Consider the following 19,473-nt stretch of genomic DNA (forward strand, 5'->3'; position numbering starts at 1 on the left):
ATTGTATAAAGATGGCCCAATGAAAACTCTGAAATGTTAAAAAAAAATCTGTATAGAATTAATTTATTTTTATTTATTTATTACGACCTAGAATGAACTTCCACATAGGCTCGTATAAAAATTTATCGGATTTAATTATAGGCGCTCCGTGAATTCAACGGGAAATTTAGTCGGCATTATCTTGAATTGATTACAACGCCATGAAAACTGATTATATATACTTTTTTCACAGCTTCCCTTGCATCACAGAAGTCCCCCATCGACATCATAAATATTCATTTTTGTAAGAGAGGCTTTGACATTAAGTATGCGGGCGGTACCTGTTCTGTATCAGATGTCTTTGCCTGAGCGCAAAGCACGTACACTCACGGTATCAGATTGTGTGTGTAGCAAGACCTATGGGGGACTTCCTTGTACCACCGCGATAACCGCCGAGTGATCAAGAATACTGTGACGATAGGTGACAATACTTTGCTTGTATAGCGTTCGGAAGTTCGAATACACACAGACAGGTCTGCTTTCTTGTGTTTCATCGATTGGCATGCCGCCATCGCCACGTGACTTATGTATGTACCGTATACCCCCGAAGACTTGTCATATGACATATGTTGGGACTACCTAAATATTGGTATGTGGGGTTTAACGCCCCGAAATGATACACTGATTATTTTGGGACGCCGTAGGGGAGTGCTCCAGATGTCCGCTGAAATATCGCACTACACAAGGGAATTTTTGCAGTTCACCTTTATCGAAATGCAGCCGCCGCTGCCGGGATTCGATCCCGCGACCTTCGGATCAGCAGCATAACGCCAAAGCCACTGAGCCACCGCGGCGGATGCTACCCATATACGATAGCCGGTCGTGGAGGCTATTTTTTATGTACGATCCTGAGCAGGCTTCGGCTCTTGTTATCCGTCATTCACCCGAAGATGTCCTTTTTTTTTTGCTCTAATGGTCGTGAGTCCAACCTGATAACCTTAGTATTCTGGTCATAGAGGCCTTTGTCCCCGCATAAGCAAAGTGCTGCCGGAAAACACACGCTCGCAAGCCGTGCTACTCGACGCGGTCTGGCGTTGCACTAATGGGAACACACATCTGTGGCAATATCTGTGTGGATCCCGACGGGCTGTCCCATTGTCGGAAGCTCTGGGAGGCGCACGCTCTTCCCACGACTCGCGCAACATAACGGAGCCGCGCGTCGCTAATAGTCATTACAAAATCGGGACCATAGCAAAATGTTTATTCCTTCATCGTATACATAGTACGCGAACGATCGCAGGAAACGGCTTATCCGGTAATATTCCCCCTGTTTCCTTCCTACAAGATAAGGCTCGAGTCATGGCAAGCTTGAATACGCCGACAAAAAAGTGAGCTGGCGAGTGTGCTGCAAGTTAGTCGCACTCTTCACAGAAAACAACGAAAAGAACAAACATCTGCATTCATCCTCATCAGTCGCTGACTCTGCAACGGACCACATGGCATATCCCGAGTACTGCGAAGAGCCGAAGAAGAAAAACAATGGACAAGAAGGAAAATGACTGCATTATTTTTAAAAGAATACATGAAGAAAAAACGAGGTTGGTTGCGAATTACGAGCATATACCTTTCTTGTAAGGTGCCCGTACCCATTAATTCTGAACAAAATTTTATGATCTAAAATTTTTCACACAATGCGAGAATTCACTATAAAAATCATTATGTCCGAATATCTCCCGTTGGCAGGCTAGCATTTTTCTGCTATTAACGTTTTTGCTGTCGTCAAAAACATTCGCCTTTAGTTTTTTATGGCAGTCATAACTGCTCGATGTGAGCGGTGGAAAATCTTTAAAAGAAAGATTTCGCTACGCATTGGAAGAATGGACCGTCACCCTTAATATTTACGTCACGCTACCTTACTATATTCCAATACTCAACATTTTTGTTCTGAGAATGCTGGAATGCATCGTCATATTGCTCGCTGGGCTATTGCATGCGGAAGCGGCGGTTTGCAACAGCCCTGAGAGGAAGCATTCCGGCGTCTTCCTCGCCCCGCGGAAAGGTCTCTACAACAAAAGCTGTGGCCCCCAAAGATTACATCCAGGACTCCCTGACCGATTCGCGCAGGTCTATGGACTGTGGAGCCTGGTCATCATAGATGTAGAGTGGGCACTTGGCGAATAGTGTGGAAGGCTCGACCTGTCCTCGTAGCTCTCACCGATAAGGCGCCCTTCTCGTTCAACAAAAGGAAGTACGCCATTCAACCCGGAGATAGCGGCTGGCGTGCACCTCGGCTATGACTGCGAGCCTCCAGGGTGATTCACTTGCTGAGGCCACGTACGCGTGGCAGCCACGTGACATCATTCTACAGGAAGCTGTAGGTGCGTTCCCGAACATTGTCTGAAGATGCGATAAGGTTGATACAAAGAGGTGTAACTGGGGTTTCCCGGGAATCTCAAGAGAAAGCTCGCACCGTCAGAGCGACGAGGTTGGTGAGCCGAGCGTTGCGACCGCTTGCATCAACGTCGAGTGGTCTGCACAGGGGAGAGTTGTCAGGCCACCTCTTATGCACAATCTTTTAAAGGAAGATGCGATTGCTCCCTGTGTGGAAAGCGACTGCCACAGTGTGCGATCGATACGCTGACGAAGGTTCGCATGCAGGAACTGGGAGGCAATCTCCTTAACTGCCTGGCTAGGAGGTGTGCCGATCAGCTGGAGACTCAAACAGGTGCAACTGTGCTCTGGATGGCTCGGTGGATAAATCGGTCGAGTTCTGACAGTAAATTATGGTACGAGAGAGCAAGTACGAGCTATTGCAGAGCGTAGTTGTGGCATACTAAACCTTAAAGTTACTAAAGTTTTTTACTAAACCTTAAACGCAGCATTCAAATGACGACGTCTAGCAGCCCGTATAGACTGTCAAATCTCAGTTTAAGTTTTCGGCTGAGTGTCTAACTTTTCCAGATAGCCCATGACGATAAAAAATAAAAATTCGACTTTTAACTTCACTACCACAACATCAACGCACACAGCCATGAAAAATGGCTTCCGCGCAATATCTTTATTTGACATCATGTTGCACGAAACGGGAATGTCGCGAAAATCGCCGAAAAGCGCAACGCCTCAGTGATCGTAATCGCTGCTTTAATCATTGGGCTGCAGCCTTCAGACTGCTTGTAGTCGACAAGGGCTCGCGCTTGAAAGTTTATTTCATCGAGGTGCGTATAAATCATCGCGTTTCGCTCGTACGTTTTTGCTATTCCACATAAAATACATGCATTCTGTACCGTGATACATGATTAGTTTTTGTGAAGATCATTTTCATGGTTCAGTCAAGCCCCATAAATTTAAAGGAGGCGTATTGCAAAAGAAACAATAACTTTGAAGGAGACCATTCATAATTACCGACATTAGTGCACACACAATCATGCGTCTGTGTGCTGTGGCGTAGACGCGGCCATTTTTCTGTGTGCGACTTATTTATTGCACAGCCCGGCGCCTTGCTTATTCATCTCGGCTTCACGCTCGCCTTTCTTGACTTTTAGCAAGAAAAGAAAAAAAATCTTGACACGGTTGTACAGTGCTCAGTGAACAGTTCAGCCTGGAATTATAAAAAACTAAACGTATGACAATCCGTACAACGATTGCGAACATAGAGTGAGCGTGGCATTTGCATCTCTTACTGAAACTTTCTTTTCTTCCAGAACATCACATGATAAGAATACTATGCACATCATGTTATGCTGAAAAATTTCGTGTCGCATCATCGCTAACTCTAATAATAATAATAATAATAATAATAATAATAATAATAATAATAATAATAATAATAATAATAATAATAATAATAATAATAATAATTGGTTTTTGGGGAAGGAAAAGGCGCAGTATCTGTCTTATATAACGTTGGACACCTGACCCGCGCCGTAAGGGAAGAGATAAAGGAGGGAGTGAAAGAATAAAGGAAAAAAAGAGGTGCAGTAGGGAAGCGATATTGCCACGGAATACTGGTTTGTTTCATTTGTAGACAGCGTCACGTAATGAGAGGCTTGCATGCACAGTGTACGTACTCCAGAAGACATATGCTCATCGTACAAGGCAAACAACAAAAATTCACATGGAGACCAAATTTCATTCTACGTTCGCTATGCAATTGCATTAGCAGCTGGTGATGCCTGTACCGGTAGTGACGCCATTTACGACTTGTGACGTCACGTCCGGTCGGTGACGGCACTTCCCTCTAGCCAATGACGATGTTCCGGTGTGGTGACATCACTTTCCTCTAGTCACTGGGAATACTTCGGTTTGGGGACGTCACTTCTCTCCTTTCAATGGGTCAAATTTTGTGAACGACAACGCATTTTGGCCCTTAAAGTATTTTCGCATAGCTGTCACGCTTGAAAAAGGTGGCAAAGCACGGCAAGTACCATTTAATTTTACGCGTCAAGGCTGCCATATTACCAGTTTTCCTTAAAAAGAAACGCCACAAAACGAGGGTGGGCAGGTGCTTATGCACAGAGCTGTCTATGCCCATTGATAAGAGAAGCCAGATGGCGCTGATAGCTATGTACCTGCAGACTAAACTCTGTGCCGATGGGAGCCGCGAACTCTTCGCTTTGCGAGCTGGGAGGGTGAAGCTGGTTGTCGGCCTGCAAGGAAAGCACGTTTGAGCAGAAAGCAAAACAAAAGAGGAAAAATGAGAAGAAGCCTCATCGCAGTGAAATCTCTTTGCATCGATATTCACTGAGAAAAGAAATGAGAAAATAACGAAAGTAATGTCCTACGATGTGCATGTAGTAAGTGCTAAAGAACAGCGACATGTTAGAAATGAAATGGTGAAGATGAAGGTTAGCATTGCGCGGAAGCATGATGAGTCATACCAGGTCATTTCTACGACGTACACTGAGCACTTGAACTTACGCACGGAGTGCAGTGACACGCAAGAAAAAGGCATGAATTGACGTCGCCTGTCCTTAACCGCCTTTGGGTAAAGCGCGTGTCGTCGGAAAGTGAAAAGTAAATAAAAGAAAAATATCCCTGAGAACAAATCTTCCTTTCCCGGAAATGCGTCATTCAGAGTTCGTATCTCTCCCGCTCCGCAACTTTGCAATTGTCACTCTTCGTGTGTCTCTAAGGGCTCTACAGTTGGCAAAGAAGTTGTGACTGAATAATGGGCAACTGGAATCAATAAACACCTTTCCCACTAGATGACTAGGTTTCGTTGTCGGAACTATGTGTCATGGCTCAAGACTACGGGCCAAGCAACGAGTCGGAAAGGATGATTTCATGTGCAGACACAATTACATATACCACTACTGAACAAGAAACTAGCAAAGTGTTAGTGACGGACGCTTTGAATGTACGCGTAAGTGCCTGCGCCTATGAAGTGCGCTTTTTTCGGCATAGCATTGTCAGCAGTGTATATAGTACATAAGAATACAGGGAAGACGTGCTAAATAGCAGGATGTTTAACTAATATTGAATAGTTAACTTTTTAACTATTACTTTTAGGCTCCTTAATATTTGAGAGGCGTGTGCTCTACCGTAATATCCATATCAGTTTTTAGAATTTCGAAAACGCGGTTACCGTCGACGTTGCGGCCCAGCAAACTTTGTCTACAACGCGCCAAATTACATACGCTTTCGAGAAGCTTGCAGGCAAAGCAACCTCTCCAGTGCACGTAACTCGTCGAATTAGTCAAAATTTGTTGTGCTACAGCTCCGAAGGTAACGGAGTTTTCCAAATATTAAACTGCGAGGGTAACGGCGTTTTCGTAATTCTAAGAACTGGTACGGATATTGCTTACGGTGGGCTACGCGCCTCTCAGTAATTAGGGAAGTCAATGTTTAGCTTATGCTGCCGTCCTGTTTCTTCCTCACATGAATAACCCACGACCCGGAATTTTCGCGGGTGCGGAGGAAGTGGCAGCGACAGCGACATCTGTCCTTATGTCTTTGTTATTTCGTCAAGCACATCTAGGCAACGTACTCTTTGAGGCAAAAAGGGAGCTCGTTATTTTTCACTTACGACATACAACGACGCAGAAAGCGTTTGCTCCTTAGGAAAGAAAAGAAAGGTTTGTTTCTCTTTTCCACATCGCAGCGATGGCGCTCAAGACAGTTGTATTCTCTCTGTATTCTGCGCCTTCGAACCGAAAGTGTGGACTCTGTAGCCTGTCAACGTCGCGGGACTGGCTGTGGTAGACGTCACGCAGTGCGCCTTCCCGAAACGACTCGCAGTGCAGAACGCGGCGGCCGCGTTTCGGTGGAGGCGAAATGCAAAAGGCGCCCGTGTGCTGTGCGATGTTGGCGAGCATTTAAGATCCCCAGTCGAAATTATTCCGGAGCCCTCCACTACGGCAGCTCTTTCTACCTTTCTTCTCTTAGTTCCTCCTTTATTCCTTCCCTTACGGCGCGGTTCAGGTGTCCGCTGAGATGTGAGACAGATACTACGCCATTTCCTTTCGCCAAAAACCAATTTTCATTTTTCAGTGAAAGCTGTTGTTGCCCCTGGCTGACCATACAGTATACCATCGGTTTCTTTAGCCAGGCAGCCGCTATAGTGACGAAGCATCCGTGCTTGCAAACCACCCTTACGCAGTTTCTAATTCGGACAGAGGTGGCTTGCGCCAGTTTCGTCTTTCACTGCTCTGCGCGGCTCTAGCGAGCAGAGAAAGAGATATTGAGAGAGTGTCCATTGCATGCAGAACTCTCCTGCGCAGTACATACTGCTATATATAGGCGAAACAGTTGGCGTGCCACGCAGTTTGCGTTGGCGGCGCTGTTCTCACCATCACCACCAGCACACGGGACCACCCTCGTTCATTGAGGCCGGTCGCTCAATTCAACGCCGCGTGATACCCTAAACTCGCCGAGACGGAGCAGCTATACACAGTACACAGCTCCAAGGACGGCTCCCGGGGCACAAGGGAGGCAGTGGGGCAGCACTCTTTTTCTTCTGCGACGCAACGAGGGAGTTCAGGCGAGCGCGCGTGGCAGTGACCCGCTTTTTTTTTTGCACCCTGGCTTCGCTGGCGAGCGTGTGTCGGAGCGTGTGTCGGCCGCGTGGAAGGGGCACCACTGCCTCTCTCTGGAGTGTGCAACGGGTTTGCACCGGCGCAGACTTCGCATTGGGTCCTCCTTACCCCGCCGCGGTGGCTCAGTGGTTAGGGCGCTCGACTACTGATCCGGAGTTCCCGGGTTCGAACCCGACCGGGGCGGCTGCGTTTTTATGGAGGAAAAACGCTAAGGCGCCCGTGTGCTGTGCGATGTCAGTGCACGTTAAAGATCCCCAGGTGGTCGAAATTATTCCGGAGCCCTCCACTACGGCACCTATTCTTCCTTTCTTCTTTCACTCCCTCCTTTATCCCTTCCCTTACGGCGCGGTTCAGGTGTCCAAAGATATATGAGACAGATACTGCGCCATTTCCTTTCCCCAAAAACCAATTATTATTATTATTGGGTCCTCCTTACAGCTTGAACACGAAAGGAGACTCTTGGTTGCTGAATGTAGCCAACACTCGAGACGTGCTGAAGGAAACGAGAATAGGGGGATATTCTGTAGCGCTTTCTAAGTAAAAAAAAAAATAATGGTCAAAATTGGACGAGGCACGCAGGAAACAATGGGGGCCCCCCTTTCCTTCCGCCCCCCCCTCCCCCTTCCACTTCCCTCCAAACTAAAGCTCTCTCCCGAACCTCTAACATCTCGCCCCAGTCCCTTTGCAAACAATTACCCTTGATCCTTCGCCAACAAAAGGAAAAAAAAAGATTACCCTGTCTGCGTGTCTGAATAGGGAATGTCTGAATGGGCTGTCTGCAGCACGACCATTGGCTGTGATAGGTGAGCCCTATATTGAAGACACCTCTCACTGATGGTCTCTTTGCAGGCTTTTCCTAAGAAAGTAATGGTTGCTCCTTGAGGAACTAATGGTTGCGGTAGTGCAGATAATCCCCAAAGTACTGACCCCTAAGCTGCGTCCTTTGTAGTCCTTTATGGCTTAGAGTCTGTGTCGCTGAACATGAAACTGACGCATCTCGCCTAGGCGTCACGAGGCCTGGTTCAGCCCAAAGAAAAACAGAAATGCTCGGCCAATTATGCATAAATGTACTGCGTTTAATTTTATAGTATCTAATATTCTATACAACACATCCGAGAACGTGCATTTCTCTTCTTTTGCACACATTAAAATCGCCCAGTTGTCATTTTCTTTATCATTACTTCTTTTACAATGATCATTATAGTTCCTTTTTTTTTTTGGCCTCGCAAAATGCTAGCATTTATTTTTGTCTTGTAAACGTGCGCAGAGGTGTGTTCACCACAGCGGCAAATCTGCGAGGCCGGGGACATCCTGTGAAGGTCTCAATACACAACCGCGTGTTCTAAGTCTGCAAAGCGAGTCGGCACTCGGCAGTTTCCGTCCGCTCCATTGCATTGCATTTCCGACGCCAGCAATCACCACTCGTGTTTCTCCGCGAGCGCATGCCTCGAGCGAAGCGGAGCAGGCTACCTTGGGAGCAAACATAAAGAAGAGAGAGAGGGCCATGTGGCGTGTTCCCGTGCCACCCTGTATCGCCTTCCACGCTTTCCGCCAGGTCTGTCCGCTTTCCGGCCAGCTTCCCAAGCTTCTCTGTGGGAACAGCGTCGATATCCGGTCTGCACGCATATACGTACCTACCACACGCGGTACGTGAGAAGCTCGGCGCCATCCTGCCCAGACGCAGGGCAGAGGAATTCGAAGCTTCACGGGTGCCGACTGCCTGGGAAGCGGAGGAAGTCTGGGCCGGCTGGGTGTCCCTGATCGGGTTTCAAGTCTGACGCTGCGTGCTCGGCTTTGCGTGGCGTGGCCAGATTGCTGGCTCATGGCTCACGCTAGCAGTCGCACCGGATATAAGACCGAGGCTGCATATGCGTGATGGTGTAAGATACTGGGTCTATGGAATTCGTGGTTTTTCTGCATATTTTGAAGTCCATTCGTGTACTTGCGCATACAATACGTCTAGCTCGAAGCATCTCTGACTGTTGGACCTCCTTATGCATAAAGTTCCTCGTGCTGTATCGAAAAAATAAATCAACTGTCTGCACCTGTCTGATTGCCTAGCTCGATGCCAATAGCCTCGGAGCTGTGGGTAAAACACTTTCGGAATTCAATTCAATTTCAATTCAATTCAATTCAGTTTATTCTCCAGTTATACACTAGAACGTTCTCCGCGCTAAAAGGTCCGACTGGGCCTTGACTGAGTCCCGGAGACGTTTACAGAGCAGCGACAGCCAGTATATAAGGGGAACTGCTATACGGTACGGTATTAAACAGTATATATATATATATATATATACAAAGCACACAAATACATAAATACAAAGCACACAAAAGAGGACACATATACAGAGTTATATAAGCACAACATGCGAGGCAGAAGGCAATTACAATTTAGTGAATTATTCGTGTAGCTGTTTGCGATTCATATCTTTATGGCGATTAAATATAACAGGTAGATTGTGCTTTATGGATTGCAATTTATAATTCGTGCGAAAATGGGGAATGAGCCAAGGATCGGTTTCACGGGTAGCAACATTGTGTTAATGGGCGTGTCAATGATGATACACGTTCCAAAAAAGATGGAAAAGATGTGGAAAAGAGAAATGACTTTAAGATGCGATACGCATAAAAGTGATGAATTCGGATAATATTGTAGTCAGCAAAACTATCGGTGGTGGTTAAGCCAGGGTCAATATTTGCTATGTGGCGCATAATTTTTTTTTTGGAGGACAATGATATTGTTTACGTTGGTTTTTGTTCTGGTAGCCCAAACTAGGTTGCAATAGTTTATTTGCGAGAAAAATAAGCCATAATATACTTGAAGCCCAGATTTTACAGGCAGTAGCATTCGACAGCGGGATAGCGCGCCGGCAACGACAGAAAGCTTTTTACAGATGCATGACCGATATTATCGTTGCAGCTCAAATCGCTGTGAAACTTTACGCGTAGAATTTTATGTTGTCTGACAAGTTCGATAGGTTGGCCTAAATATCATGGTGTAATGTTAATCTTAAATATCTTATTTCGGGCACGAAATAATATCGCTTTGGTTTTGCTAGCATTATGTTTAAGAAAATTAGACTGCGACCACACGCACTAGTTTACCAAGTATTTCATTACATTTTACAATTAGTGTGTTTGGGTCACTGCAGGTAATTAGGAAGCTAGTGTCGTCAGCATAAATGAAAATTTAACTGTTTTGCCAATTTCCACTAAATCGTTAATATACATATTAAAAGGAACGGGGCCCAATACACTTCCCTGCGGCACGCCGCAGACAATAGGTAACCAGGAATTTTGTTGGCTGTCTAGGAATAACGCATTGTCTTCTGTTACTCAGGTAAGACTCAAGCAGCATTAGCGGTTCTCCACGAATGCCGTATGAATATAACTTGCCAAGAAGAATTTTATGGTTTAGGCAGTCGTAGGCCTGTCTAAAGTCAATGAAAACGTCTAGTGTTTATTGGTTGTCGTCAATATTTTGTATAATTTCTTCTTTTTTATTCAATACCGGTGATTCTCTTGATCTGCCCTATCGAAATCCAAGCTGCGCATTGCTAAGAATATTAAACTTTTTAAATTAATTTCGTTATGCGCTAAAGAATGATTTTTTTTAAAACTCCTTTTGAAAAGACGGGAAGCAGTGAGATTAGCCGATAGTTAGACATAAGGTTTTTGTCGCCGCTTTTGTAAATTACTGATACTCTGGCTACTTTCATAGCGTCTGGATATGTATGTGATGAAATGGCCAAATTAAATATATGAACAAGCACAGGAGTAATATATTCAAGGAAATGTTTCATTGGTTTGACTTGGAAGTTATCAAAGTCGAAGGCTCTACTGTTGCTAAGGTTCAGAAATGAACTGAAAACTTTAGATTCATTTGTGGGTTCGAAGAAAACACTTCCCAAAGGAACGTTACTGCTATTGAGTGTGTTTTGGGGTACGTGTGTCGCATTACTGATTGGCCCAGCTATATTTACAAAGTGATGATTAAAATGGTCAGTACGCTCATTTCCACGTAAGTTTTCGTTGGCGTGTAATATGAATAAATTTTTTATTCCTTACGTGTAGGGTACTACCTAAAGTGAACAAAAAAGGGCAGATAAGTTCTACGTAACGGATTCAAATAAGAAATGATCATTAACAGAAGCAATAGAAAGGTTCGATTATGTACGTTAATTTTTAAAATTGGTCTGTCAGTTCACAATGAGACGCAGTAGTACAGCACCAGAATGGCAACACGGAAATTGCGTCGCGAGAGCCGTTGTTTGAGATGCATCACTGTAAGAACTCGAATGTGGTACGAAGGTGTTTTTGTAGCGATAGCTACATTACGGTAGCATTTCGAGCCTTCAGCGTGGCGGCGCCGCCACCCTGTGTCTGAGCTGCCACCCTGTGCTGCGCCGTCACGCTGTCACGTGATTGGGAACGTGGTGCGTAGCAGCTGCCGGCGGCGCGGCGTCGCGGCTGATCACGTGGTTCGTCACGTGGTTGATGACGTGACCAAGTTCCACTCGCCCAGCTGTAGCTCTCGCGTCACTCCAGGTTTAACCAAAGCTAAACCACCGCCAATTTTTTTATTCTTTATCAAAACTGGCTCCTCGTATTAAATGAGGATGCGGACACATAACTCACTGTGTGGTCAAGTACCACAGGAGTAAATATTGATAATATAATGGTTCTTCAAAAAAGGTACATTCGTTACACAGCAAGTATTCGACAAGACATCTCTTTGCAGAATATAATATTATTAGCTTTGACCATCACTATGAACATCGCTCGTTGCATGTTTTCTATTTTTCTCAGCATGAAAGTTAAAGTTTGCTTTGCTGCACGGTGTTGCTGCTTCTATAGCACGTATATCCGAACCCTGCTTTTTCTCATACTTCTGCACTCGGTACAAACTGCAATGTTTAAAATGAAATCTACCTGCCTTACTAAAAAACTCTAACAGGTAGCCTTTGTATCGCCAAAACATTTAGGAATACGCTTTTCAAACTTGTAAAAGGAGAAGAATCGATTTTCACAATAAATCTTCTAGCAGGTCTCTATTTTCTGGTGCTTTTTTTTCTGTAGGTTGTTGTAATTATGTTGTTACTCTACTGTGCAACGAACTCTGCTCTCTGTGTTACTTTGCTGCTGTCTTCTAAAAGGCTCTAAGGCCCAGTCAATTTGCTGGTTGCAGCTTTTAGCTCTGGAGACCATCCAGTCTTCTGGTAAATAAAGAACTGAATTGAATTTAATTGAACCGTATGGTTTCGACGCTTTCGACGGTATACATACGAACGTATCAGTTGGTGTATAAGCGACCAAAAATAAAGATGTTTTGTAGAAGAGCGCCAGCAAGAACAATCACAAGAGTTTATAAAGCGACACCACTAACACTTTTAAATGAGGTATACCTGGTTGGGCAGCATCACACGTGGATGCATCTTCTTATCTAGGTCGCTGCAGGCATCAGGTTACTTCTTGTATTAGAGTTTAAATTCTTATGTTTGACCACGGCGGCCGCATTTCGATGGAGGCGAAACGCAAAAAGGCGCCCATGTGCTGTGCGATACCAGTGCACGTTAAAGATCCCCAGGTGGTCGAAATTATTCCGGAGCCCTCCACTACGGCACCTAATTCTTCCTTTCTTCTTTCACTCCCTCCTTTATCCCTTCCCTTACGGCGCGGTTCAGGTGTCCAACGATATATGAGACAGATACTGTGCCATTTCCTTTCCCCCAAAACCAATTATTATTAACATATATATGTGCGTTTCTGGAAAGTAGACAATTTTTAGTTAACGTTTTCAAGAACTGCGGATAACTGCTCGCTAGCGCCGCTAAGCTTTGCAGCCTATGCGGCTTGAATGAGAGAAGTCGCATTTTTTTGTGATAGCTAATTGTACAGATAATTGGTGTTGGTGTTTTTTCGAGGGGAAAAGAAATGGCGCAGTATCTGTCTCATATATCGGCGGACACCTGAACCACGCCGTAAGGAAAGGGATAAAGGAGGGAGTGAAAGAATATGGAAGGAAGAAAGAGGTACCGTAGTGGAAGGCTCCGGAATAATTTCGACCACCTGGGGATATTTAACGTGCGCTAACATCGCACAACACACGGGCGCCTTAGCGTTTTTCCTCCATAAAAACGCAGCCGCCGCGGTCGGTTTCGAACCCGGGAACTCCGGATCAGTAGCCGAGTGCCCTAACCACTGAGCCACCGCGGAGGGTTAATCGTGCAGATAACGCACTGGGTTTTCACACAGGATTTAGGTTCTAGATGGTCTTCCGCACACGACTAATGCAGCGGCGTCTCAGTGTCTCACGTAAACTTTGTTTCAAAACAATTAAAATTAAAAAAAATGGGTGCCTATGGAAACGACAAAAATTTGGACCGCTTTTGAATTTCAAAAACGAGTTTTTTTTTAAAGGAACCTGTTGTTCGAATCGTTTTATTTTTCAACGGTTTGAAACAGAGCAGGGTCGGGGGTTTTCATTATTAAATGGTATATTTGTCGGAACAAAGAGGAAAAGTGTCCAAAACTGACATTTTCACGACTAGGTTGCCCCATCTCACCGTGTGAGGCCATTGCGTCCACATGCACGTATGCGTCGCGCCGTAGCCAGGTGTAGTCTAAACCTGCACCGCACAGTTAAAGAGCGCTGTTCAGATGGAACCTTGGCTGCGGTCATGCACCGTATACCGAATTCCTGGTAACAGTAACGCTCGCGTATTTTCGAGGAATGCGCCAATACTATCGCATTTTTATTACTCCATAACGCCTCGTGTATAAAATACCTGAATATAAAGGGGAGAGATGGTGAGGTCTTTACGAGCGCTCCTGGCAACTGTGGCTTCAGAATTACATGTCTCGAATTAGAGTTACGTGTCCTGAAACGGCAAGGGACGAGAGTAACAGGTTCACGGACCGATGGTGGGAAAGTAAAGGTCGTGCTGGTTTCACTACGAATCGAGCAATGGCTTGCACATCAGGCATGTTGCCAGAATTTTTTTTTATGGCCGGGGGGGGGGGGGGGGTCGAGGCAGTTGTATAGGGCAAAGCCCGGGAGGGGGAGGGGGTGAGCGCGAATTTGGGGGGGGGGGGGATTCCCCCCCCCCCCCCCTCTTGGATACCCGCCTATTGCACATAAAGCACGCTGAGATGGTTAGCCTCCCAGAACAAGCTATAGTGTAGAAGTACTGCTGTTTTTTGTTTGTTTTTACTGAGCACTGTAACAGAAAGAAAGGCAGATAAGATCGCGTGCTGAATGAAGTCAGTCAGGCAAATTTATGAACTCGTAAGTTGGTGTTGTGGAAAGCTGGTTGAAGGAGGAGAAATAAAGGGCGGAAATAGGTGGGACAAGAAGCAAGTTACGAAACGCTGTCCCGAAAAGTCCTGCCGTTGCAGACCCTCCCAAAAGCTTATAAATAAATTACAGCATCTCGTGGATTAGATACGGCATGGTGAAAATGTTTGTGCAGATCAAGTCGTTCGTTTGCACGACATGCGCAGCAATTCTGGACCGCTATGGTGTTAACTCTTTAACCATATGTAACACCGCTCTAAGGAACCATTTATTTTTTTTTACAAAGCCTTATCTTATGAAAACAGTAGTGTTAAATTCAAGAGGCCAGTTATTCGTTCGAGAAGTATAGACAGAGACTGGAAAGCAAATTCAGTGTGCTTTGCCGCAATGCAAATGTATGAAAAAGTTTGTAGACCTGATCCTACTTCCACAAGTCTCAGAGAGTAAGCTGAAACAACGGGGGTAACGTAACAGCTTCTAAACTGTTTTAAATCTAATAGTTTTTGCCTAACTGGACGCTATCGTAGACAGGATGCAACCGATAGAGCTACGCGAAGGCCTTCCTACGTATCGCCAGGCGACATCAACAAGCCGAAGTCTCAAAAGAAGTAAAGCTCGGGCGAAATTCTCGCCGTCCGGACCTTTATCTATGCTAGGGATGCAACAGAAGGAAATTGGGGTTAGCCGTCGTACCCTGATGGCACTGTACACCTCACATAGATGCGGACAAAAACCTGTTAACAGGCCAGCAGCATACCTCATTGATATAACTGAACTAGTGCCAGGAGTATGATGGAGTGCCACATTCATTTACATTTTTGGTACGTTATTTCTTCTCACAAGTCTCTCTCGAAAGGGAGCCAAATTTTTGGCAACGCAGTACACGACAAGGTGGCAACCTAGGTGCTGTCGAACATTTAAATGAACACCTAAGAACGTGGTTGCGAATTCTTGTGAATAATTTAGTAGTGTCTTTCAATCATAGGTCTGACAACTTGCCCGACGAAGAGAAAGAATGGTGAGCTCACGCGCTGGCGTCGACAAACGAAGCGCATTGTTTGAAAAGCAAAGATAATAAAACTCTTCGCTAAATCCTATTCATAGGCTGACAGGTAGAATGGGACAGTGAAACCTACTCGAGTCGTGCCTTCGGGGAATCTTTCTGCGTGGAGTAAAGAATTACGACAGGAAAGCATTTCAACACTGTATAGCACATGCTGCTCTATCGGTGCCATTTTCGTGCGTAAGGAAGCATTGGAGCGAATCAGAACATACATACTGGTTACAAGATAGCACTGCCTGCTTGAACCGTTTGTCACTGTGAGCGTCTGTACAAGCGCTTCTCTAGAGTTTGTACGCAAGCAAAGGAGTATTGTCACCAGAAAACGTGCAGCTTGATGTGTAAAAGCACTTTGGACACAGAAGGTCATAACCAGGGCACATCTCTCTGCAACCTATGGGAGTTCCGACGAAAGACACGACGCGACTTGTAGAAGCCGTAGGATTATACTCCGAAAAAAAAAAAAAGAAAGTCAGTCTTCCGGCGATCCGTCTCACTTGAAACCGTCTCCGCGTCCAGTGCCGAAGTTGAAGCCTCGCTGGTTAGACGGGGCGCTTCGAGATCACGTGACTGAACCAGCAGATGAAGTTAAAAGGTCGCGTGGTCTCTCGGCCAATCATCAATTTAATCTCCATCTGCCACGGTAGAGAGGTTGCTCACAGTCCGATGGAGCAGTTGCCACCTGCCACGGTGGGCAGATTGTGATGACGTCAGTAGGTCACATGACCTACCACGTGACTGCACTGACGCTGCCCTTTTGAAAACCTAGCGCAGTGAAGCTTTCGCTTCAAAACACAATGAGACCTGGCGCGCTAAACCAGCTCATTCGCATCCTCCTGCCTTCCGAACGCATGCTGCGCGTGCAACTCGTTTCGGACTCTGTTTGCTGGTCGTTAAACGCGCGAAGATGATATCTAGCGTGAAATGCATATATGCCGCATTCTTGAGTGTGTGGCCAAATGTGTCTGACGTGTCTCCTTTTTTTTTTGTTGGCGCACGTTTCTACAGAGAAAAGTAAAAAAAAAACGGACTCAAATTGAATTCGGTTACCTTGTTGTTGGTTAACTCTTGATTTATGGAACCCGTCAGGGAGGCTGTGTGTTTACAGCTGACGGCAACTTAGCCCGATGGCGTAGTGCTAAAATTCAGACCACGGTGGCCGCGTTTCGAGATGAGGCGATTGCAAAAGGCGCCCGTGTGCTGTGCGATGTCTATGCACGTTAAAGATCCGCAGGTGGTCGAAATTATTCCGGAGCCCTCCACTAGGGCACTTTTCTTTCTTTCTTTCTTTCTTTCTTTCTTTCTTTCTTTCTTTCTTTCTTTCTTTCTTTCTTTCTTTCTTTCTTTCTTTCTTTCTTTCTTCCTTTCTTTCTTTCTTTCTTTCTTTCTTTTTTTCTTTCGTTTTTTCACTTCCACTTTTATTTCTTAACCCCCACCCCCCTCTAAAGAAAAAGGGAATAACGATAAAAAAAAGGAATCACGACGTGGTTGAGGTGTCCATCGAGAAAGACTGTTACTGCTCCGTTCGTTTCTTGGCTGTGCCCTGTTCATTTTTTTTTTTGGGGGGGGGGGGGGGGTAGATGAGGTGATGGTCCAAAGCTGCACACTTGAAAAATGTGCTGGCCCTCTTGCGGGAGAATAAGCGTGTGATTTGTCTACTTAAAGACCGTGCTATTAGCTTTCTAATAATTTACCTCCTCGCGCTCGATGACATTATCTTTCACCTCACTACCAAACGCTGAGCGAAGGAAAGGGGAACGTTCAACGTTGATGGCGTTTAGCACACCGACTCTGCAGCGTCAATATAAAAAGAAACACACTCAAGGAAGCTTAACGCGGCAGGCTGGTTTGCGTCGCGTGCAACTGAGTTAACCACTAACAGAATTAAGTGACCCTAAGGCCGCAGCCGGGGAATGGGGGGGGGGGGGGGGGGAGGGGGATGCTGAAGCGGAAGCCCATGTGCGGTGACGTTTAGCGCGGGAAGTGCGTGCTACAAGGCAATTCACTTGTTGCCTTGAGGATGACTGATGAAGTGAAGTTGATGGGCGGTAGCGCGAAGATATTAACTGCAGCGCATGCGATGGGCGTCATCTGGACGATATAATGGTTATGCGCTGTGGCTTCCGTGTCTTCAATTGAAGGAAAAGAGAAGAGTGTGGGAGCACAGAACTAAACAGCCTTTGATATTTGCTTCTAAAATTAGCATCTTTTTGCGTGTGCGTCTATGCATGAGTGACGTTTCGCCGCGAAAAAAAAAAGTGGGTGGGGGTTGTTAATAAACGAGGGGCGCGCTAAATTTATGTACTAAACCATTCATTTCGCTGGTTCACTGCCCTGCGGCTTTGTTTCTTAAGTATTCCTTTCTCGGTTAAACTCATTGCCTCTCCTCCGTTCTTCGCTGGCTCCTGTAATATCGAGATTTACGCCCAGAGAAAACAATAAAGAGCGGAACTGACCAATAGCAAAGAGGCAAAAAAAAATGTGAGCAAAATAATCGCTACGCAATCCTCTACAGCACGACTGCCACGATGGACCGTTGACAGGTACAGCTACGCCGCGCGAAGGACTTCGTCAAGTAGTTCGTGAGCGGAGAAGTTTCCCGCCTGAAGGATGGTGGGGACAGATGAGCTATGGATCGCGCGTGGCGGTATGCATGGGACTCACCCGGAGGACGTTTCCCAGGACGGCCGGCGGGGGGCTGACTGCGACCAGCACAATCAGGGCGGCGAGGGCGAGCATGGTGCCTCTGACTCGGTGCTGCGATGCCGTCGTCGACATGGCGGGGAGTCGCCCTTTATCTCACTCTCTCTCCGCCGTCAAAAGAGGAGCGAATGCCCGCACGGACTGCCGCTGCTCCTTCCACTGAGAGACCACGAGAGCGCATTGAACAGCCCGGCGGCTGCGGAGATCTTATACAAGTCCCGCGCAGGACTTCTCTCTCTTCTCTTCTGTTTCTTTTCGCGAGGGGGCGAGAGTGATGCGCGTCCTTCCCTCTCAAAGGCGAGAGGCAAAGGGGAGAGTGAAGGCGATGGAAGAAGGGCGAGGGAACGGTGGCCGCCTAGGCATTGCTGTGGGCTTGTGTTCGGTTTTCGCGGCGCTCTCGGTAGGTGTCATTGGGTGCACACGGCAAGAAGGGTGCTTCGGTAAGAAGCGTCTCTTCCGGCCTCATCAGTCGGCAACCAATGGCGGGGCTCGGACACTGATATATGGCGGCCAATGACGAGCGGCGCATTTGTTCGCGCGGTGCACGGACGGACATAGGCCTACCTCTGAATCTTCTTCGCATTGATGGCTTGCGGGTGCAGCGGACCACAATCTATCGGGACTCCTGGGAGCGGCGGTGTACTGAACGCGGCTCTCGGACGACGCGGTATTTTTGGCCGCGTCTGGTCTGGGAGTCCCGTCTGCTTGGATGACATCGCGCCTAGCGACCAAGCACCAGACGCGTGGTGCGGTCGCCTGGCATGCTGGCACCTGCTATGCAGTCATCCTTATTTCGAGGGAGGCGAAACGCGAAAACATCCGTGTCTCTTGCGATGTCAGTGCACGACATCGAAATTAATACGGAGCTCTCTACTACGGCGACTCTCTCTCTCTCTTTCCGCCATCTTTAACTCCCACCTTCATCCTTTCTCTCACGGCGCGGTTCAGGTGTAGGCCGAGAGTGAGACAGTTGGCGCCCCTTTCTTGATCTCATTTCTTCAAATACAGTGAGGCTTAAGGACAAAAAGTGCGGTCTAATGCTCTGCTTGCCTAGCCCCGATATGCAAGACGTATCGTGTTGACAGACGCAATTCGGAACTAAACTTTGCTTGTGACAACGACTAGTCTTAAAATGGTGAGTAAAATTTCTGTAGTACCGTATACGTCCCTTGCCCCCTGGTGTTGATTTTTAGAAAACTTGAAAATAACTTGCTCACTGGGTTGACTTTTCTCGTAATCAATCTGTAGCCGTTTTATAATGCTTGAACGTTTCAGTTTGTTGCTCATGGTACAGGTCAAGGTTCTAAGTTGTCTGGCTTACTATTTGGACCAAGTTCGATCAACTTATACTTCTTCCGTTCACCTACACTACCACCAGCCTGACCAAGAGCACTGCGAAA

General features: G+C 46.4%; 1 protein-coding gene across 2 annotated transcripts in view; it reads right to left on the reverse strand.

Annotated features, from left to right (window-relative positions):
- The window catches only part of LOC144120636 (uncharacterized), a 40,198-nt gene extending 21,932 nt beyond the window's left edge, over nucleotides 1–18,266 (reverse strand). The window contains exons 1-2 of one of the 2 annotated variants that reach the window (XM_077653248.1): nucleotides 18,035–18,266; nucleotides 4,548–4,625 (exon numbers count right to left, since the gene is read on the reverse strand). In XM_077653248.1, coding sequence (XP_077509374.1) covers nucleotides 4,548–4,625; nucleotides 18,035–18,148 — 192 coding nt within the window. In that variant the 5' untranslated portion in view covers nucleotides 18,149–18,266. The remainder of the gene's footprint in view (nucleotides 1–4,547; nucleotides 4,626–18,034) is intronic. The other variant, XM_077653249.1, reaches the window with a different exon arrangement.
- Nucleotides 18,267–19,473: the final 1,207 nt, after the last annotated feature.

This window comes from Amblyomma americanum, chromosome 2, assembly GCF_052857255.1.
Source record: "Amblyomma americanum isolate KBUSLIRL-KWMA chromosome 2, ASM5285725v1, whole genome shotgun sequence".
Lineage (NCBI taxonomy): Eukaryota > Metazoa > Arthropoda > Arachnida > Ixodida > Ixodidae > Amblyomma > Amblyomma americanum.